Source organism: Chenopodium quinoa, unplaced genomic scaffold (genome assembly GCF_001683475.1).
Source record: "Chenopodium quinoa cultivar QQ74 unplaced genomic scaffold, ASM168347v1, whole genome shotgun sequence".
Classification (NCBI taxonomy): Eukaryota; Viridiplantae; Streptophyta; class Magnoliopsida; order Caryophyllales; family Amaranthaceae; genus Chenopodium; species Chenopodium quinoa.
The window spans coordinates 2,567,778-2,591,638 of record NW_018745281.1 but is presented as its reverse complement, the minus strand read 5'-3'; the positions used below and the strand labels follow the sequence as shown (position 1 = coordinate 2,591,638).

Here is a 23,861-nt window from a genome sequence, read left to right as displayed (position 1 = left end):
ATAAAAAAGTCATCATTCGCTTACCTATTCTAATCAACTCCCAAAAAAGTGCCTAAATACCGTATGTATTACAAGTATAAAAAAACAGAGGGAGTATTTTATCTTAAGATTTATTAATTTTACTCGTAAATGTTGCTAATATATACGAAGTACATGTTATTAGTGAACCGCGTACAATTGTATGCTCATGTACGTATTGATCATTTATTAAATTTCCTATTTTTAGTTGAATTGGTGTCTCTCCTCAAAAATCACATATAGTACAATGATTGTTTCAACTAACACATATATACTGTTGCCATGTTTTAAAAGTTAAAAATTATAAAAACACTCCTGGTTTAATTTTTCACATAAGTATGACATTTCCAACAACAAAAAATTAAGGGCTTGTTTGGCATCATTTTTTGTTTTATTTTTAAATAAAAATCCAAAAATAGGAAATAAGAAAAAAAGTGTTTTCACTTTTCTGTTGTCAGTTTTCAAAATTATCATGAGTTTAATAAATTTGACTAATTTTTTTATTCATTATATGATGTATATTATATGAATTTAAAAAAACCAGAAAAACGAAAAAACAGAAAATCACAATGATGCCAAACGAACTCTTAATTTGCTAAAATAGAAAAAACGTGACACAGTGCTCCTCAATTATATAGTGACTAACAACATGCACAAAACTACAAAACTTTTATCATATGATAAGAATGATCTAAATTATTTGGTAGATGGGGACGCAAATAATAACTATTGTCATATCTTACTTATGTTTATTGTGGTACTGAATATTTATGTCCCAAGGCTAAAATAATGAAGAACGTTTACTATAAATAATGATCAAATTTACAAAGTTATAGCACATAATTTTTTGCATAGCTCATTTAGAGATATTGTGATAGTTCTTAATACGTTAAAAAGCGACATAATCACTTAAGAGTTAAGAGTAAGGAAGAAAAAGAGAAGAGAAATAGAGCAAGAATGGTTATGGCAACTGAGTTGAAGCATGTATTTCACATGAATGGAGGGTCTGATGATACCAGTTACGCAAAATCGTCGTACATTCAGGTAGTTAGCTAGTTTTATTTTATCATGTCAGTTGATAACAACAACAAATGCATGTTTTTATCATATCTATACACGTGTCTAATTATAAACGCGTTTTAAAATCTTTACATAGTACCATACGGAATCCCCGATTACGTCATTGCATGTCACGAAATAATTATACATTTACATCTTGTACTTTACAAGATAATCCTTCATTTTCAAATGATTCTATGGTAGTCATCCTCAAAATGACTACCATTATACTAATTTTTATTAGTTGATTTTGATTTATTTTTTTAGAAAAATTGTTCCGTGTATTTTTGAGATTTTAAAAAATGCACCGTGTACCCTTGAAAACTTTCAAATGCACCGTGTACCCTTAATGTTTGTAAAAAAAAAATGCACCAAATACCTTAATCATCTAACAAATGCACATATTATTGACTTATCAAACTTAAATCATGCTCGCACACTGACTCTCTTATAGTACTTTATATTTATGCAGTAAAACCGTCTAAAAGCAAAAATTACATCTAAATTTAAACTCCATCGATCATTCTAAATCCTAAACTTTTGGATGTTAGAATTTGATTTATAAAATAAGTTTACTTGATAATTAAATGGTTTAGCATAACACTGTAATAATTTAATAGAATTTGATGCTTAGGGGGTCTCAATCTTACAAAATTACCATTTCTTATGAGTGTAGGGGTATTTGGTGTATTTTTTTTGCAACCTTAGGGGTACACGATACACTTGAAAGGTTTCAAGGGTACACGGTGCATTTTTTAAAACCTCAGGGGTACACGAAACAATTTTCCTATTTTTTAATGTCAAAATTATTTATCTAATTTAATTTTTTTTTTTATAATTTTCCTAATTAATTTACAAAATTCAGTTTTTATAATTAATGAAATTAAAACATAATTTATAAATTAATTATGAAAATATAAAAACATAAGAAAAAAAAAATTATAATTAATTTTGACATAAAAATTAAATAAAAAATTAGCCAATAAAAAATTAGGATAATGATAGTCATTTTAAGGATGACGAATGACTACCTGTTAGAGATATGAGATAATCAATATTATCGGAAAATATATGTGTGATATATTTACCGTATTGATCTTATTAGGAGAACAATATATTGAGGTTTATATTTTCCGATAATATTGATTATCTCATATCTCTAATGCTACCATAAAAATTTTATCATTTGAATCATAAACACGTAAATTTTACACTCCACTTTGATTCATGGGGTTTACTTGTAGTTGTCCTCCTACGAGGCTACGATTAAAGTATTAAATTATAGATGGTTTAATACTAAACTTCATCACAGTTGAGAGGGTTAGACGCAATTATGTATGCAATTCAATGCAAAACTTAAAACTAAATTCATTGTTATCTAGTCTCTCGTCAATTTTTTAAGTGACACTAATAGTTTCATGCAAGCTGATACATGCATGTGTTTGACCATGCTTTAAATTCATGTTTTAAATTACCTATTAGTAAAATTTTAAAAAATTGTACTATGAAAATATACAGTGACAAATTAATCCTACAACATATCATGCAATGGCGTTTAGTATTGATATATTAAAAAAAAAGTAAATCAAAGCTTTTGAATAAAAAAATTAAAGTTTGCATCAATTAAACAAAAAATAGAGTAAGGATTAAGACCTTGATCACGCATAATGATACATAAAAACCTTTTTATCCATTATCTTAGCATTAAACTCTTGAGATCTAGTGATCTACCAACCTCTTTCCAAGCTAACTTAGAGTGCTGTTGAGCTAAGGTATCTTAATTAAATGATTAATATTATACAAATAATTAAATACGTGTCATATTAAAGATTCAAGCTACACCTTACTTTTCAGTTGTAATCTTCTACAATGGTAATTTAATTTTAATTTTGCTTACAACATGCTTCCACCTTTTTTATTTTTTATATTGCAACATATTGGGAAGTTTACATTGTTTACCTACATTCTTTTGACTATCTTTTGTAATTTGTATATTGGGAAAAAAGTAATTAGGCCAGGTGTGATTTTATAATATTTTACTTAATAAATAACTTTCAAAAAAAAAAAAATCCGTAAAAAAAATATTTTATATATATTTTTTTTTACTAAAATATTTAAAGATATTGATGGTATAAAATTTGTGTTGATACACGTAAAGTTCAGAACGCTTATCAATTAAAAAAGAACAAAGAAGAGAAGTATTCTACATGACTTAAATGGCACCATACAATTAATACAACAATTTTATATTTGGTTTCTTTGAAAAATAGAGTCAAGACGGGTTGTTTATTTTGGCTGGATAGATTGAGAACGACTATACGAGTAGGGCGAGAATTATGGTACAAAAATTACATATGTTTTTTGTACCACGTGAGATTTACAAATTTCACAGAGTGAGTGCTAATGGCCAAGCAAGTTATAATTCTCTTGGAATTGTCATTGAGGTGGTGAAAAATAAGGTCGGGCCAAGCCTAAGCATAAAATTCCATGACCAAGTCCATAACATATATATAATGTTGGACTTGTCGCCTTGTCGGGCCAAATAAGCTTTTGAGGTTTTTGAACCGGACTCAATTTTTGAACTAAAAATGTATTTTTTAGGGATGACAACTGTTGATAAGTATTAGGTGACTCGTACTTCGTAGCTTTGTCCGCCCGATCGGGCGGACATTGCCCGGTCTGACCGGGCGGTGGGGGTTGGATACGTTGAAGCATTCGTATGGAGTTTTCTTCTCGCGCCCGATCGGGCAGACCTTGCCCGGTCTGACCGGGCGGAGAAGGAAAAATGCGGAGACGCGGATTTTACGATTTAAAGTTATCTTTTATGTTATCTTTTTGCCCAAGTATCTTTTATTTTAGGGATTAATATAAAACCTCCCTAATATTAGTATAAGGGTTAAGAGAGAGAGAGTGAGAGCTGTTCTTGAGAAATACAAGAATCATCTTTGTAATCTTTGCAGTTTATAGTGAAATCATTCGATCTCGGTGCCCGTGGACGTAGCTATCACATCGATAGTGAACCACGTAAATTCTTGGTGTTGTTCTTATTGTTTGCATTGAATTTCTTTATTGTTTTCTTGTTTGTTTTCGACCTTTGCTTCCGCTGTCGCACAACAATTGGTATCAAGAGCTCAGGTTCAATCCTTGGAGAGTTTCTTGAAGATAACAATGGCAGGAGATTCAACAATAAGAATTGAGAAGTTTACCGGGAAAAATAGTTTCGGGCTATGGCAAATTAAGATGAAGGCTCTGTTAAAACAACAGCAGATATGGCGTCCGTTGGCTCCAAAGAGTACTACTTCGGAGTCAGAAGATGGACCGACTGACCCGCAGTTAGAAGTTATGGAAGAGAAGGCACACTCTACCATATTACTTAGTCTTGATGATCAAATCATCACGGAGGTGGCTGATCAGGAAACGGCGGCTGGATTGTGGCTGAAGCTGGAGTCATTGTATATGACTAAGTCGTTGACCAACAAATTATTACTGAAACAGCGGTTGTTTAGCCTCCGGATGCAGTCAGGTACTTCCTTACGGGAACATCTAGAAAAACTTAACTCTATTTTGCTTGATTTACGTAATTTAGATGTTAAAATTGATGATGAGGATGCTGCGTTGATTTTACTTGTATCTCTACCGTCTAGCTTTGAGAATTTTGTAGAGTCTTTTGTTGTTGGTAAGGATTCTATAACCTTAGAAGAAGTGAAGGCAGCACTTCATACTAGGGAACTCAGAATGAAAGCTACGAGTGATAATGGGGATAATGGTAGTGGGTTGTTTGTTAAGTCCGGAAAGTCTAAAAAGAATAAGGGGTTTAACAAGGGGAACAATGCTGGGTCGGGTGCTGGAAACGGCAAGGATGGATCTAGTAAAACTACTACTAAAACATGTTATTACTGTAAAGAACCGGGTCACTTTAGGAATAATTGTCCGGTGAGGAAAAACAAGTCCCAGGCTGCTGTAGTTGAAGAGAAACCGAATGAGAGCTATAATTCAGAGGAAGATTTAGCATTAGTCAGTTCTGCTAGGTCTGATGATTTATCTGATAACTGGGTTCTAGATTCGGGGTGTTCGTTCCATATGTGTCCACGTCGAGATTGGTTTGATACATATGAACCTCGCAATGGGGGTATGGTTATAGTCGGTAACAATGCTCCATGTAAGGTCACAGGTATTGGTTCCATGAGGTTGAGGACTGTTGATGGGCGGAGGTTAACTTTGACTAATGTACGGCATGTTCCTGCTTTAGGAAAGAATCTGATTTCATTGGGTACCCTGGATGACTTGGGGTACAATGGTGTGTTTTCAGATGGGGAGTTGTGTATTTTCAGAGGTTCTGAGTTGGTACTTAAGGGTATCAAAAGGAACACCCTCTATGTTTTTGAGGGTGTTACACTGCCTAGTTCTGCGGTTTGCGCATCTGTATCTCACCAGGAGATGACTAAGATTTGGCACATGAGGCTTGGTCATATGGGGGAGAAGGGGATGCAGCTATTGTCCAAGAGGGGTCTTCTATCCGGGGTCAAGGTTGCCAACCTTGAATTTTGTGAGCATTGTGTGTTTGGTAAGAAACACAGGTCAAAGTTCAGCAAGGGTGCTCACATTACTGATGCAGTGCTCGATTACATCCATTCAGATTGCTGGGGTCCATCTAGAGTTGAAGGTATGGGAGGTTACCACTATTTTGTGTCATTTGTTGATGACAAGTCCCGATACACATGGCTTAGGTTGCTTAAGTCAAAGGATGAGGCCTTCAAAGTTTTCAAGCAATGGAAAGCTTTGGTGGAAAATCGACAAGGAAGGAAGATCAAGAAGCTACGAACGGACAATGGGCTAGAGTTTTGCAAAGACGAGTTTAATCAGTTCTGTGCAGATGAGGGTATAGGTCGGCATCATACTGTCAGGAAGACACCACAGCAGAACGGTGTAGCAGAACGGGTTAATCAGACACTGCTAGAGAGAGTTCGATGCATGCTCTCTAATGCAGGGCTTGGGAGGAGGTACTGGAGTGAAGCTGTGTTAACAGCTTGTTATGTCATTAATAGGGGTCCTCATTCTGGAATTGATTCCAAAATTCCGTTTGAGATCTGGAGTGGTAAGTTGCCTAATTTTTCGAATTTGAAGATTTTTGGTTGTGTTGCTTATTATCATGTTATTGAGGGTAAGCTGGATCCACGAGCCAAGAAGGGGTGTTTTGTTGGGTACGGGGATGGTGTGAAGGGGTTTAGAATTTTTTCACCTTCGGAGGTCGGGTCATTCTTAGTAGGGATGTTACTTTCGATGAAAACACCATGTATTCAATTAAAAATGCAGAGATTTCAGATTTGAGAAGGGAAGGAGACAATTTATTACAGACAGATGGGGTACTTGAGGTACATCAGTCTACCATTGCTGATTTACCTCGGGTACAATATATTGATGATGATGCTGATGTTCCAGTGCCGGGTACTCCTGAACCTGAGATTACTCCTACTCATTCTAACTCTGGGGATGAGGTGGAGCAATCTAATCAGGGGTCATCTAGTCAACCTGACACCATTCTTGAGATGCCTAAACGAGTTATCAAGAAGCCTGTTAGATTGATTGAAGAGATGGAGGGAAGAAATTGCTGTGTTGATGCGATGACAGGTTATGCATTGAGTGTAGCTGATGATGTAGAGTCATTTGAACCTGCCACATATAAACAAGCAATTAGTTGTAGTGAGTCTGCGCAATGGCTTGCCGCAATGGGTGAAGAGATGCAGTCTCTTTACAAGAACAGAGTGTGGGAACTGGTAAAGGTACCGGAAGGGAGGAAGCTTGTGGGTTGTAAATGGATTTACAAGAAGAAAGAAGGGTTGTCGGAAACTGAGCAAATACGTTTTAAGGCTAGGCTAGTTGCTAAGGGGTTCAGTCAGGTAGAAGGGGTTGATTTTGTTGAGATATTCTCACCTGTGGTTCGACATACTTCTATCCGTGTGTTATTGTCAATTGTAGCACATTTTGATCTTGAGCTGGAGCAGTTGGATGTTAAAACGGCTTTCCTTCATGGCGATTTGGAGGAGGAGATTCTGATGAAGCAGCCCGAAGGATTCGAAGTTCCTGGAAAGGAACACTATGCCTGCAGATTGCTAAAGTCATTGTATGGACTTAAGCAATCCCCCCGACAGTGGTACAAAAGGTTTGATTCTTTTATGGTTTCACAAGGTTTTGACAGGAATTCATATGATTGCTGTGTGTATCATAGTAAGCTGGATAATGGTTCCATGATTTATCTTTTGTTATATGTTGATGACATGTTGGTTGCCACAAAGAATAAATCTGATATTGCTAGATTAAAGGAGATGCTTAACTCGGAGTTTGACATGAAAGACTTGGGTGCAGCTAGGAAGATTTTGGGTATGGAGATCTACAGGGATCGGGCTAGAGGTAAGCTTTTCTTGACTCAGAAAAGCTACATTGAAAAGATTTTGTCTCGTTTTGGGATGGAAAAATCGAAGCCTATAAGTACGCCAACTACTGTTAGTTGTAAGTTGTCTTTGTCTATGTCACCTCAATCAGAGGAGGAGTTGTCTTATATGTCTAGAGTTCCATATGCAAACGCGGTTGGTTGTTTGATGTATGCTATGGTCTGTACTAGGCCGGATATTGCGCATGCTGTTAGTGTTGTAAGCAGGTTTATGGCTCGACCTGGGAGGGAACACTGGCAAGGGGTGAAAAGGATTTTTCGCTACCTGAGAGGGACAACTGATATTGGTCTTGTGTACGGGAATGGTAGGGAATGCTTGGTCACTGGGTACAGTGATTCTGATTATGCAGCTGATGTGGATACCAGGAGGTCTGTGACTGGTTATGTGTTCACTTTGGGTGGTTCTGTGGTTAGTTGGAAGTCTACATTGCAGTCATCAGTTACGTTGTCAACTACTGAAGCTGAGTATATGGCTTTAACTTCTGCAGCTAAGGAGTCTATTTGGCTCAAAGGCCTAGTAGGTGAACTGGGTATTGCACAGGATTTTGCTACAGTGTATTGTGATAGTCTAAGTGCGATTTGCTTAGCTAAAGATCAAGTACACCATGATCGGACGAAGCACATTGATGTCAGGTATCATTTCTTGCGTACTGACAAGAGGATTAAGGTGAAGAAGATTGGGACTGCTGACAACCCGGCTGATTTCTTCACTAAGCCTGTTCCGTTTAGCAAGTTTAAACATTGCTTAGACTTGCTAAATATTGATTACTACGTGATGTAGTAGGCCCTGAGGGGCGAAGTTGGGGAGCTCCTGGTGTAGGTGTGTTGGCCTTAAGGTGGAGCTTGCCCGGGGCTTGTGATGCAGGTGGAGCATTATGAGTTGTTATACTTGGAGACGAGTATGTGATGGGTCTTGGTTGAAGACTTATCGGGATGTATGGCTTATGCATGAGTCTTGCATCGGGTTTGGCTTGAGATGTTTTTCCACTATGTCTTGATGGGGTCGTTTGCTGACTACGAGTTCTCGTCAAGGTGGAGATTGTTGATAAGTATTAGGTGACTCGTACTTCGTAGCTTTGTCCGCCCGATCGGGCGGACATTGCCCGGTCTGACCGGGCGGTGGGGGTTGGATACGTTGAAGCATTCGTATGGAGTTTTCTTCTCGCGCCCGATCGGGCAGACCTTGCCCGGTCTGACCGGGCGGAGAAGGAAAAATGCGGAGACGCGGATTTTACGATTTAAAGTTATCTTTTATGTTATCTTTTTGCCCAAGTATCTTTTATTTTAGGGATTAATATAAAACCTCCCTAATATTAGTATAAGGGTTAAGAGAGAGAGAGTGAGAGCCGTTCTTGAGAAATACAAGAATCATCTTTGTAATCTTTGCAGTTTATAGTGAAATCATTCGATCTCGGTGCCCGTGGACGTAGCTATCACATCGATAGTGAACCACGTAAATTCTTGGTGTTGTTCTTATTGTTTGCATTGAATTTCTTTATTGTTTTCTTGTTTGTTTTCGACCTTTGCTTCCGCTGTCGCACAACAACAACCATCACTTTTTTTCGTGGTAACGGAGTCCTAATCATGAATTTGAATTTTGATGCGACAGAAGCAGTTATTAACATTAACAAAACCATTGAAAGAACAAGCTATAAGGGATTCATATTGCAAGAATCTCCCAAAAACCATGTGCATAGCTGACTTGGGTTGTTCCTCCGCCGAGTCGAATACCTTGAGTTTGATCACTGAGCTTTTAGACACCATCGAAAAGGCTCATCGAGAGCACGGGAACGAGCCCCAAGAGTATCAAGTCTACTTGAATGATCTTCCAGGGAATGATTTCAACACAATCTTTAGGTCATTGGGAAAATTTGAAGATAAGCTTAAGAAAAAAATGGGAGATGATTTTGGACATTGTTTTGTGAGTGGTGTACCTGGCTCTTTCTATGGTAGACTTTTCCCATCAAACCACCTACATTTTGTGCACTCATACAGTATCCATTGGTTGTCTCAGGTGATGTCTCTATTTTTTTTTTTTTTTTTTTGTTTTCTTTTGTATTATTGCTCTAACAACTTTAATTCTGTCCATCAATTATATTGTATAAATCTGTCCATAAAAAAGAAAAGGTAAACAACCCTTGTCCATTCCATTGTATAATCACTTTCTTACACATAATAATGATATGTGACTAAGCCAATTGTACATTGATAAAAAAAAAATGGATTTTTGCAAGACACATATGATTGTATTTCCTAGAGGAATTGAATAACATATAAATTTAAAAATGAAAAATATTATAAAGAAAACAGGTCGTGTAGATTAAGTTAACTTGTTACAATTTAAAAAAAGTCATACGAAATAATGTTCAATCATGCATATTTAGGTCGAGTAAGCATTAGTTCTGACTCAACCATGCCTTGACATTTTTCATTTTTCTATATATATATATATAAAGAGAACGATAATTCTAACAAAATTCTACGTATATGTATGACAATTTTTATTGTGATTATAAATAACAAATGCTAATAATCAAATGTTTTATCGTAATTGTGAATGACAAATGCTAGTCTAACTAAAGATTATGAATAGTGACGAAAGTTAGAAGGGTCAACTAAAAAAGAACAAAAACATGTAGGTCATAAAGTCATAATCGTGTCTAATAATATCAATCTCATCGTATAGTCTATATTTAATCAATGTAAATCACGGCGGCGTTCAAATCCAACTAAGATCAATTATACTAGTTACATTTATGATGTTGATAGTTTGGAGTTTAATCATTTTAATTTGATCCGACAAAGTTTAATTTGGTGTTTGATGATTTTGAAACAGATACCAAAAGGGATAGAGAACAACAAGGAAAATGTTTATATATCAAGGACAAGCCCCTCCAATGTGGTTAAAGCTTACTCTGACCAATTTGAAAATGATTTTACGACGTTTTTAAGGCGTCGTTCTGAAGAAGTAGTAGCAGGAGGGATGATGGTGCTAACAATGTTGGGAAGAAAAACTGAAGAGTTATATAGCAAGGAATCATGCTACATGTATGACCTTCTTGCTACAGCTCTCAATAGTATGGTGTTTGAGGTACTCATGCATGATACACCTTTTCTTTTCTTTTTTCCTAACATGATAAACGTATTAGTTGTTATATAATGCTAGTATTTGATATACGAAGTATATGAAATAGAATAATTTAAATTTGATTTTACAATAAAAGTGTAAATTTATTGGTGATTCAATTGTAATAATGCTAAAGTTTAGTAAGCCATTATAAGTAAATTATCAAAAAAAAAAAAAAAAAATCCTCCCATATATAATAGAAGTGATTATTGCACGTAAAAGATAAAGATTGATTGAAATTATATGATGCTAGTATTTTGATTACTTGATAGAATTCTTTAAACTATATTGATGAAAAGTAAAAATGTAAATGGCACGTGATAGATTCAATGGTAATACGAAGTATGTATATGCTAATGTACGGTAAGATTGTACTTACAAGCAATTTTCTCGATCAAAATAGAGGTAATTGTAAGCAAAAGATAAATATTGATTAGAAGCATTACAAAAATGACTAAGGTGCAATGTGTTGTACACAATAGCATTTTCAAATGTACATATACTTAGATATAACTAATTATTAATAGATCGATTAATTAACGTTAAATTATGTGATAAAGGCTAGGATGATCTTCCTCACGATGAATCAAAGAATTTATTAGAACTATTTGATTAAAAAAAAAAAATTGATCATTGCAATGTACGTATGTTTGCAGGGTTTAATAGACGAAGAGAAGTTAAATACATACAACATCCCTCAATACCCTCCATCAGCAGCAGAGTTGAGAAATTTGGTGGATAAACAAGGATCTTTTAGTTTCGATCAAGTTCATGTTTGTGAAGTTAGTTGGGAAGCAAACGAATGCTATAAGTATTCATCATCAAAGGAGTCCGATCATTACGACTTCTATAAGTGCATGAGATCTGTGGTTGAGCCCTTACTAACAAGTCATTTCGGCGAAACCATCATTGAAGAGATTTTCAAGAGATACAAGGACCTCATTCAAAATGCAATGGCATTAGAAAACAATGTGTTCATCAACGTTACGATATCCCTTACTAGAAAGGGATAATTAGTAATTCCCATCGAGAAAATCTAAGTATATTTAATTATCTTTTGCACAATGTACTTATAATAAATTCGACTTTGATATTAATGACTTAATGTATGTGATATTAGAGTTGTGGATTAGCTTCTTGTATGTGTTTGCCTTATTGGAGTTCATTCTAGCTAGTATTTTCAAATACTCCATATATATGTATGAAATTAAATAAGCAAAATATTGTGTTTTAATTTGATTATATAAGTAATGATGTATGTAATCAAATAATTTTGCATCGGAATTCCATACTATTTACCAAGGAAAACTTAATAAGTGGCCGGACTAATTTTTTAGGACTTAATAAATTAAATGGAATTTAAAAGTCTTTTTAAATAGAAATAATTGCTCTCGTGTTTCAATAAAATGAAACATTTGCCATCCCTAAAATGTAGGATACCATGTGGAAAAGTGGAATTTGACTATATAATTAAACAAGGAATCTTAATCTTAAGGCTATAAAAAGGCGGTGAATAAGTAGATTGGAACACATCAAAAAAAGAAAACTGAGAAAAAGAGTGTCTATATTTAGCTTAAGCAACATAGACTATATGATTGATAATGGCAAAGAGACATGTTAACGTTCTCCCGCTTCTTATTGTTGCAATCATTCTGATGGCGGCCACTCATGAAGTGGCCGCTACGTGCCAAGATAGTGGCCAGGGTTGTGCAAAACTCTACAAGTCGTGTTGTGGAAACCTACTTAGTTGCAGTGGCTGGTTTTTGGGTTTTTACGAGCCGTGCCCATCACCTGGCCAATCTTGTAGCTTTTTTAATCAATGTTGCCCACTTGCCCTGGCCTCATGACGTTAATTAAACAGAATAAAATAATTGCAACGTGATTAGACCCAACTTCATAGAAGTGCACTTCATGACGTTGCCAACTCATCTCCATGTTGGACACGGGTGATGGATGCGTTGACTTTTATTAGTTTAGTAAAGGTTACATCTGTAATTTTACATAATTTTGAAGCTTGTATAAATAGATTAAATCCAAGTACCACCAAAAAGGCCAAAGAAATTAATTACTTCGTATAAAAATATTGCTAATTTGTTACAAGGGCAAAAATGATGAAGATGAAGAAATATAATAAGGCTCTCCTTTTCGTCGTTGCCTGCATTATTATCATGGTTGTATCAACTAACGTGGCCGCCCTGCATTCCGATAGAAGGCAGTTGCTTACGCGCTTAGGCTTAGGTGTAAGCGATGATGCACCATGCCAAGGAGCCGGGGAGGCTTGTGGTATCGATTTTCCCTGTTGCCCCGATTACTCGTGTGACAATGAGGATTGGGGTACCTGCTTATAGATCCGCGTGATTCATCTCTGTGCATGCCTAAGTTGGTTTTGATGATCGAGTTTGCCCAAGTCAAAGAAGAAAGAACAAAAAGAATATGAGTGAGTTTACGAGTAGATGGTCGCGTATATGTACGTAATATATACTCCTGAAATGAGACTACTACGTACTATAGTAATATGTATCATGTGTTGTTTGATTCAAAGAAGTGTGCCTTTAAATTTTCTTTTATTAAGTTTACATAATATGCATATATTGTAAACAAGCCCTAGTTTTTAGAAACCAAAAACAAGAACACAAAATGTTAATGAACCAACTTAATCAAAAGCTTAAATTAATAGTTGAGGTCCAAAGAATATGTTTTATAATCTATCACGCCCCCCACAAATTCTTAGCTGCATCACGCTTAAACGCAACAATATATTAACAAAACGCAAGCTACCTTCTTCTTCCTTCTTTCTTTATGTTCTTCCTGCAGTGTTCTTCTTTCTTTTTTCTTAGTTTTTTCCTTGCTTTTTTTTTATGATTCTTTCTTCACTTTCATAATAATTTTGATTGCAATTTTCTCTCTCCATTTTCCTCTCTTTTATTCAACATTTTCTCTTTCCTTCGTTTTCTGCATCACTGATTTGGTTGATATTCAGAAGAAATATATCATCAATGGATGTTAGTTTCTATGTTGTTCGTTGATTTTTAATTAGTTTTAATTAAGTCAGATTTTGGCTGAATTTGTAATTGATTTTCTCATTTTATAATTTGTTGAATTTCAATTTGACGAGTTTGATGAATTTCAATTGACTTTTTGATGAATCTGGCGAATTAGAATATTTCAATTGAATTTTTGAATTTCTTATGAATATTAATTTAATTGATGAGTTTGTGATAAATTAATGAATTGCTGCATCTTGAATTCGGTTGTTATTACGATTTTTGATTTTTTTTTTAATTAAGTTGCTAATATTTGTGTATAGTTTTCAGGAAAAAAAAATGAACACGGTGTACTTTAAAATTGAACATTTAGTACATTAAAAATGAACATTTAGTACGTAAAAACTGAACATTTTTTAATGATTTATCTAATCTTTATTTTCCGTTAGTAATTATATACAATGAATTTAAATTTATATGAATATAGGAAAAATATGTTCATTTTTAATATACTAAATGTTCATAATTTTTTTTTTGACGTGTTCATTTTTTTATACTAATGTTCATTTAATGTGTTCATTATTTTTATAATTTTCATTTTATTAGGTGTGGTCCATCTATTCTATGATTGTGTTATAAATGTTCATTTTTAATATACTAATGTTCATAGTTATTTTTGAAGTGCTCATTTTTTTATTACTAAATGTTCTTTTTATTTTTACGTATTCATAATTATTTTTACTAAATGTTCATTTTTAAGGTCGTGGTCCAGCAATTTATGATTATCATGTTCATTTTTAATATACTAAATGATCATTTTTTTTAACATGTTCACTTTTTAAATACAAAATGTTCATTTTTTTATGTGTTCATTTTTTAGTATTGAATGTTCATTTTTTTTTACGTGTTCATATTTTAGACTATATGTTCATTTTATAGGCACGCTCTCTAACACGAGAGCCCGTCGAGCTGGAAGTGTGGATATAGCATGGACCCTCCTCATACCAGCGCGAAATATTCCACTTGAATGTGGGGGTGGATGAGATTTGAACCAATAACCTTTGTGTCATGTTGGCTCTGGTATCATGTTAATGGGCCAAGTCAACCAAAAGCTTAAACTAATGGTTGAGGCCCAATAATATGTTTTATTGTTAGGAATATAGGAAAATATATTATCAAATTAATATATCTTTGTGATATTTTAAGATAAGATTAGGTTAAGTATTGATATTGATATATTATCTAATTAGGGAGTTTAAGATTTAGAGTATTTAACTATTTACGAATGATATGTTGCTATTATATAAATAGCCTATTGGTAATCAATAATAATCAAACCATTCTATTATATCTTTACCCAAATTTGACATTTATACTCTATCACAAAATAAAGTATGTGCTACTTTGGTTTTTTTATTTTTATTTTTTTTATTAATGAAAATCAATTATGGACTTCAACCATATAAACCAATTATTTATTAACTTATATCTGTAACCCTCATAACAAAGACTTGAATTTTTATTATTCTATTTTGAATTGATAATCAAATAATTATTGAATATAAATTCCTTTATACACGCCCCCCCCCCCCTTATCTCTTCTATCTCTTCTAAGGTTTTAGATTTCTTGGCCATTTGGCCGAAAATAATCTAATTTCTTTGGAAATAAGACTATTTTCGACCCTTTATCTTTAATTCAATTTTGTTTTTTTTGCTTTGATTTACGTTTTGGTTTGTTTTTATTTGTTTTGTTCTCTCCATCTATGAGAGTCTATCCCAATTTTCTGGCTTTTTCCCAATTCTTTGGGATTTTGATTCTCATTCATGGATGAGAATTTTATTTTTAGGGATCTTATAATAATTGGAAAGGTGATTTGGATTCCTATGGGTCTAGGGTTTATCATCAACTTTTCGATCAAAACATTAGCGCAAATTGCGAAGGTCTCTAATTGGAAAGATGCAAAGACATTGAAAATCATTGTCCGCGTCAAACTTGAAGCGGTGGGGTATGAGCTATGCCAAATATGCAAATTAGTTATGAATTTGATTGTAAAAGTTATGGTAGTTTTTCTAAACCTGTGATTTACAAATCTTTATTGTTGTAGATGTCGTATGGTTATTATTTAATGATATTATTATTTCCCGTTCAAAAAAATATAAAATAATTATTGAATATGATTAGAGGCAACTTCAAAGAAGGGCACCGCCGGCCTCAGCTCATGAGTTCATGACATTGCTAGCTCAGATCACGCCTCGTAGTTAATTAATTAGACACTAATTATAATTTTGTAAGAGGGATAGGTGTATTGACTTTACTAATTATTACTTAAAAATTTACGTCATTATAATAACGTAAGACATTATTTTGGAGGTTATATAAAAAGGGACATGACATATAGACAAAACACCAAAAGGATAAGAAAAACAAATGAATAACAAGTCACCATAGAAAAAAAAAAAATTGATCAATGAATTGTGTTAAATGAAAATGATCAAAGTTACTCCTATTCCCATAAAATTTTCTCATTTCCATCGATCAATCAATAACATAATACTAAAACAGACACAAGGAATGACACGTGTCACTTCCTGGTGCTGTTTTTTGCCTTCAAAACTCTTCTTCCTTTTTAGCAAAATCTTTTATTTTCGGAATATTTAAATAATACAACTATAATAACTAGGTTCGTGCCATGCACGATAACTTTCAATAACTGTTTTAATTTACACAATATTTAATAATAATAAAAAAATCTGGCTGAGTTATTAATTCGTAAAAGGAATTTATTGTGCAGGAGTCTATTATTAGCAAAATAGATATTTTAAAATACGTATGTATGTATATTTATATATATTTCCCCAACAAATTTATATAATTTCTTTCTTGTTAACCAAAAGAATATCTTAACAATATGTATTTAACCCGTAAATAGATTTTTTTTTTTTTTTTTTTGCATACTATTATTCATTCTCTCTTATGTAGTATTTTTTTTCCTCAATAATCAATCAACTTAAAGTATTTTTTCATATCTTTCTTGGCAAGCTTTTCATACATAATTAAAGATAATTTTTTTAAGAAAAATTCCTTGTTTTATTAATGGTAATGTAGTACATAATACTGTACATGTCACAAATTATGTTAAGAATTTGATTTTTTTTTTTATTTTTATTTTATAGTATCAATATATACTGTGGAAGGATACATTAAATCTTTATAATATTTTATTTGTGTATAATATTTGTTTTCTAAATAGATATTTAAAACAAAAAAAAAACAAAAAACAAAAAACAAAAACACATTGGGACACACCAGAAAATGACACGTGTCATTTTTGGTGTGTCTTTTAGTATATAGTTATAGTTATTGATATATTGTTCCTAATCTTATACTTCGTATATTATATTTATAATAATTATTGTATTCCTTTTTATTTCGTATTCTATATACTTAAAATAGTTACACAAGATTTTGAGACCTTTTAATTAAGGGAGAATAAGCTACAATTTAGAAGGTTGAAATATGATGGAGAGTATAAAATAACAGGGCCAAAATTACAATATCAACATTTAAATTACCATTATATAGTTGTACAATAAAGGGGTTCAATGGGAAAAAAAAAACTTTTTTATTCATGGTGTTGATTTGAAATCTTATGAAATAATAACAATTGAGTGATTGAGTTTACTGTTAAATATTTCTGTAATAATTTTACCAACTTATAACATTTTTTTCCCTTCAAAAAAATCTATTAACTATTACTAAAACAGGTCATGCTTACATCAATCATTTTGGACATATGTCAAGCTATTATTAAAAAATTTCCCGCCATAAAATATATGATGTCAACTTTAAATTTTTTTAACAAAAAATATTCTACTTAGCATATTTTTTTGATGTACATTGTATTGTATTTTTTTTGGGACTACATTAATTCATTTATAAAAAGCCATACGACATCTACATTGTAAAGTTTTATTGGGAATAACATGCATCATTCATATAATATAATATACATTATTTTAAAATATTTTCAACACAACTAATCAAAAGTTTTTTTTTTCTCAAATTTAGTTTTAATGATTTTTGCCTTATTATTTCATTTTTCTTATATGCATTACATTTGTTTATTCCACATGAGTTGCCTCATTTTTATATTATATCACAGATAAATTATGGGAAAAAAGATTATTACTACCGTACATCGCACGGGCACTAATCTAGTAGGGAATGTATGCCAGTTCATATTTTAACCGTTCATAAATAATTATATGTTGGTAATAATTAAAAAAAAAAGTTTAATTTTTTTGATACGATTTACTTACCATTTAGACAATTAAATCAAATAAGAACCCACAACATGACTTTTTTTTTCTTATACATCATATATGGAAACAATTTAGGGGGCGTTTGGTTTGAAAATTAGAAATAGAATGGATATGAAACAATAAGAGGGGAAAAATGAATCATTAAACTCTTATGGAGTGCACTTTTATTCGTTTATTAGTTTAATAACTATGAAAGGAACGAATCACTTAAACTTATAACATTTTTTTTGGGGTAGCGAGAGGGTGTTGTAAGTATGTAAATGTTACCTTAGGTTTTAGAGTGGTAACATAGGAAACCATTATTACTTTACCTAGCTAAATCTTTTAACTAAACACACGGTAGTTCACGATAATGGTTTAATCAAAGTGGGTATTATTGATTTTCTTGACATACCATTATTAGTGATAACACTATTATTATTGAGCCCTATTAATAAATTTGACCATCACAACAAAGTCATAAAGAAAACCAATGGAGTATAATTAATCAATTCATAGCGAATATTATTAATTTTCTTGACATATACCATATTATTAGTGATAACACTATTACTATTGAGCCCTATTAATAAATTTGACCCTCACAACAAAATCATAAATTATCAATAACTAACATTAATAATGTTCTAATATATATACTGTATAGCTAGGTATGTGATTTGTCATTTGTGATTAGATCCAACTTTAACGAACACCACATGACATTGCCACTTTGCCAGCATACATCCAAGATATATATTGACTATGATTTTACATTATTATTATTATTTTATTTAAACGACAGTATAATATTTTGTTATATAGGGTATTATTTATTGGTTTTAAGGGTTTTAAAAAGGAAACCAAAGGAGCATCTTAAAACCCAAACATAAACAAAATAAACGTAAAGAGCTAGTATTATTATCCTTTATAATTATAGCATCAAAAAATATGATGATGACCAAGAAAAATGTTAAGGTTTTGCTAGTGATTGTTGCCATTATTTTCATGATGGTAGGAAGTGGTGTTGATGCTATTTTCTGCCAAGAATTTGGTGAGTCTTGTGTGGCTGGTGCTTGTTGTGGTTTCTTCACATTAAAATGCAGTGGCTGGACTAGCGGTACGTGCATACCCGTCGATTGGTAACCCGATTATTGCATCTACATGCCCGCTTGCTCGAATTGCTCGATCGATTTTTCTTTTCATACATCAATAAGCTAGCTACTCCTAAGCTAGTAGCATGTAAGAGTTCGTATATTCGTATGTTAGTATATGTATGTCGTATTGAAATGTTCTGTTACGTTACTTTTACTTATCGCATTTTCCTTGTGTCGCTGTTTATTATGGTTGTGTACCATGCATAATGTATTATGTGTTGTTTGATTTAATTAATAAATTATTTCGGTTAATTTCCGATTCTATGCACATCGGCTGAGCTTTAATGCATTAATTTTTGTTTTGCCTTATATTCTCCAAAAACATGTTGAGATTGTATATCGATATAAGAGAGGAGAAAAAAAAACCAAACATGAATTCAAGCCATTGAAAACGAACAACATAGCAACATACAAATAGTGCAAAACTAAGTTAGAAGTAAGAATCATAATCCCATAATCATTAGATCATGCCTAGCATAAACCCACTAAACTCTATATCTCCACTAACACAGACTAATCACTTAGAAAAGTATAATATTATATATTAGGAGTAAACTAACCACTAACAACTTGAAGTAAATATTCCAGCTAAACAATATTCTGCTATATAGTTATCATAATAACTTACCTAATATATACCACGGTTGTTATAATCTTAAGATGAATCCTAAGTACCTGTAACATACTCACCATAATGCACAAATGCGTGCAATGGCTGCGCAGACGTGCCAAACGCCCCTACGTAACCAACCCACCAGGAGCCTGCGCAGATGCTCCTTTGATCCTTCGCTACATGGGTGTGCATTTAATTGGACCCGCCTCACCAATTTTGATATTATTACAGTAACCCATTTGCGCAAAATAATTTGTTGTACTCCCTCCGAGTGGTGTTTGACCTAAATAAAATTACTTTCTCCATGTTTTTTTTTTAATTTTCTTTATTTATTGTTAATATATATTAAACTAAAAAGTGAAAACTTCGTCCTTTTTTAATTATTAGGACGGAGAGAGAAAGTGATGTAGAAATATTGATATTATCATATGAAGTAATTTTTTATGTGAACCATTTGGTGCGGTAAAGAGTGATAAATTTTCTTTTTAATTATAAAAGGAATAAAAAAAGAATATATCAAAATGGAAATTAAGAAAATAAAGAACTGATCGAGGGGAGTATCCTCTATGGGGGTTATCTTGGAATCCGTAGGTTCGAATGAAGATGACCCCATGATTCTTGAATTCAATTCAGTTCAGATTATCCCCACACACACTGTACTACCTTCGAGTTCTCCGCCACGAAAAAGAAGTATGGAAGGTCTCACAAGTCAAAAATGAAGAATAAGAAAGGTAAATTGTTTTCCATGTATTGGCTTTGCAAGTCTAAGAAGCGCAAAGAGGAACAAGCCTTGGGCAACTGAGGACTATGATCTGTACTGTGATGAAGCTTGGCAACCCTCATATTTGTACTGCTTAGCATGTTTTGAGAATTGTACCCCCATCCGTCGTTTATGTTCTTGTATTAGTTCTGTTAAGAGAGTAAAACTCTCCCCTAGTCTTTCTCTTTACGCATTTGGTAGTTTCGAATCTGTTGGGAGCTAGTCTTCTTTTTTGCCCGTTGTAAAAAAGGAAAAAAAAAAAACTATCAATTTCTTTATTCTATTCAACCAAATCGCAAAATCTTATTTTTTTTATTCACTTTCAATAAACATGTAAACACCACTACTTTTCTTTCTTTCTTTTCTTTTTTTCTTTTTTTTTTTTTTTAAAAAAACACTATTAATCCACTAACCATTGTCTTAATACTACTTTTTCTTCGTTCCTAAAAACATACTTCGTATGATTTTAATGAAATTTTTATAAGAGATTGGATAGCTGGGGTAACATTTTGAACTTTACGATCACAATTTGTGTACTTTAGTGTTTTCTTATACTTATATTTTTGCATTATTATGCTTGTCATTTTAGGGAGCAACGGTTTATAGCATATGCTGCCTCAAGAATAATTGCAATCTAATGAATGACCCATAACAAGGGTACGTCGCTTCATCAAGTTCAATAAAACTTCCTCTCACCTTCTCGTAAATCACAAATCACATAAATCTGTGTTTTCTTATTTATCCTTTATTAATTTTGCTTGCGCCTATTACAACAAATTGCATATAAGTAGAATTTTTAAGCATAAATACACAACCAACATTAAAAATAATACCAATATATATAACAAGATGGGAAGTTGTCAATTACTCCGATAAATATACTAGACTCTCTTAATTAACAAAATCAAAAGTCATTATCTGAAACGAAGCAACTCCGAAGATGAGAACTGCCCGTTGACTTAATTGCAATAATTGGTTGAAACGTCATAATGTTTAGTAGGGTATTGACTTTAGAGTTTATAAAAGATAACCGAAATATGAACTATAGAGCACCAACACAACACAAAACAAAACAAAAAACATTTAATTGAATTTTCATTCATAGCAAAGATGAACACAAAGAAATATGCTGTTGATGTACTCTTGCTGTTGCTGGCCATTACCGTAATTTTGACTGTGGCCGGCACCGGTGTGGCAGCGCAGGAATGCTTAGAATTAGGCCAACATTGCAGCATTGGACAGTGTTGCCCGGGTTCCGAGTGCCTCATCGTCTTCCATCAATCAGTTTATCTTTGCCTTAAGTCAATAAGCTAGCCCTACATCTATATATGTATAGGAGATCGTATTATATAGTATTAAATTTGTACTAATACTTGTATTGTGTGTTGTTTGATCCAAATCATGCAATTAATACTCTCCCTAGGTATGTTAACCAAGCTAAAATTGGTTTAGTGAAAAATATAGCACTTTCTAATCTTAAGGTTAGAGTTTGATTACCAGTTTATTCACTGAGGGTGAAGATCCCTTACCATCCCCTCACTTTCAAAGCGTCAGAATTAACTTAGCTTATATATTAGACCAAAAATTCCGTGATGATTGAGGTCGATCTAGCAAGGGACTTAGGGTGCTTCTCCATCCTTACCTTAAAATTAAATATGTGTTGTTTGATTCTATATAATGAAGTGTTTATTTTTGTGTCGAATTATGTTTTTGTAAGTATTTAATACTTTTTGTAAATTGTAGTGTAATTGATTTAAAATAAAACCTGGTAAAGCGTTGGACAGGTATTAGACTATTAGGCCCTGTTCTTTTGAGTTGTATCTTTTTGCTTTGCTTTGTTGAAATTTGTTTTGCTCTGTTGAATCCTGCTTTGCTTAATAATTGATAACATTAATTAATTATTAATAGTTATTGTTTATTAATAGGAAAAAAAATAAAAAATAGCCATAGTTGGCAAACACTTTCTTTATTTATTCTTGTATAAAAGGGAAATGGCAAATGGGCACGACATTATGGGACAGAAGGAGTATGAGTACTCAAATTCTCATGGCTTTTAAAAAAGCAAATCTAAAGGCCGGTATAAAAATCATTTTTTCATTTATAAGTAGATTTTACTCCATTCGTTTTTAGTTTAATTACAACACTTTGAACGACCAAATTTTATGGGGTTGATTTGAATTTGTTAAAATAGAATGTAATAAGTAAAAATTATTGGGGAGTTAAAAAATGAGAAAAAAAAAATGATAGTAGTTGAATAGTAGACGTAAAAGTAAGAGACGTGAGAAAGGAAAATATTGAAAAGGTGTAAGTGCGGTATGAATGAGACCATGTGAGGAGAGAGACATATTATAAATAGTGTATAATAAATTTCCAATCGAGGAAGTATTGCAATTAAAAAATAGTCGTTGTAAAAAATTATTGTAATTAAAAAAATGAAGGGGTGTGGAGTAGGGGTGATAATGAGCCGAGCATGTTTGTAAACAGTACAGTTCGAGCTCGATCGGCTCGATCAAAGTTCAGTTTAAGCTCGATTCGTGGTGGCTAAACTTGGGTTTGAGTTTGGCTTGAAACCTTAACGAGTTGAGCTGAATTATCCCAAGTTCGGCTCGAAAAGTTTGTGAATAAGCTCGATTATTATTATTTTCCATATAAAAAGAGCTATTTATATAAACATAAATGTATTCTTCATAGATATGACACAATTTGAAGGTTTTTATAAAAATAAACTCTCTAGCGGAGCAAGTGTGGGACAAGTTGTCCCCTCGCTTCCAAAAATAAAATAAAATAGGTTTAATACAATATTTTGCGCATAATATGTTAGACCAAAGGAGTTGGCCTAGCAGTCAAAGTGAGATGCATGAGCTTGTGATCTAGGGACTAGAGTTTGATGCTTCCTGCATGCATTTTACTTCCACCCCCCCCCCCTTTTGTTTCCTTTTCTTATAAATCTTTATAAGATAGTATTACTTTAATTACTCCATTTACTTATTTGAATAATTTTAATTGTAGTTCCCTTTTTTAAAATCTTTATAAGATAGTATTACTTCAATTTATTTCTTAACAATTACTCCATTTACTTATTTAAATAATTGTAATCGTAGTTTTAATGTATAAGATAGTATTACTTCAAATTATTTCTTAACAATTACTCCATATACATATTTGAAATTATTGTAATTGTAGTTTTGCATGAACATTACCCCAAATTACGATTGTTATAGCTAATTATGACTACAAGTACTATATTTAATAAATAGTTATATTATTTATTGTTTGAAATTTTCAAAAATTATGAACCCCTAATCAAATATGTTTATGGAGGAAAATTTGGTATATGATGTTGATTTTTTGACTAAGTGCACTGCATTTTATATTTTTGAGTTATAAAATTTT

General features: G+C 32.6%; 1 protein-coding gene across 1 annotated transcript; it reads left to right on the top strand.

Moving 5' to 3' along the window:
- The first annotated feature begins 824 nt into the window (after positions 1 to 824).
- Positions 825 to 11,886, top strand: LOC110711675 (salicylate carboxymethyltransferase-like). Its single transcript, XM_021890091.1, has 4 exons — positions 825 to 1,062; positions 9,135 to 9,539; positions 10,362 to 10,616; positions 11,309 to 11,886. The coding sequence occupies exons 1-4, from the start codon at positions 976 to 978 to the stop codon at positions 11,663 to 11,665; spliced, it is 1,104 nt and encodes a 367-aa protein (XP_021745783.1). The 5' UTR covers positions 825 to 975; the 3' UTR covers positions 11,666 to 11,886.
- The last annotated feature ends 11,975 nt before the right edge of the window (positions 11,887 to 23,861 follow it).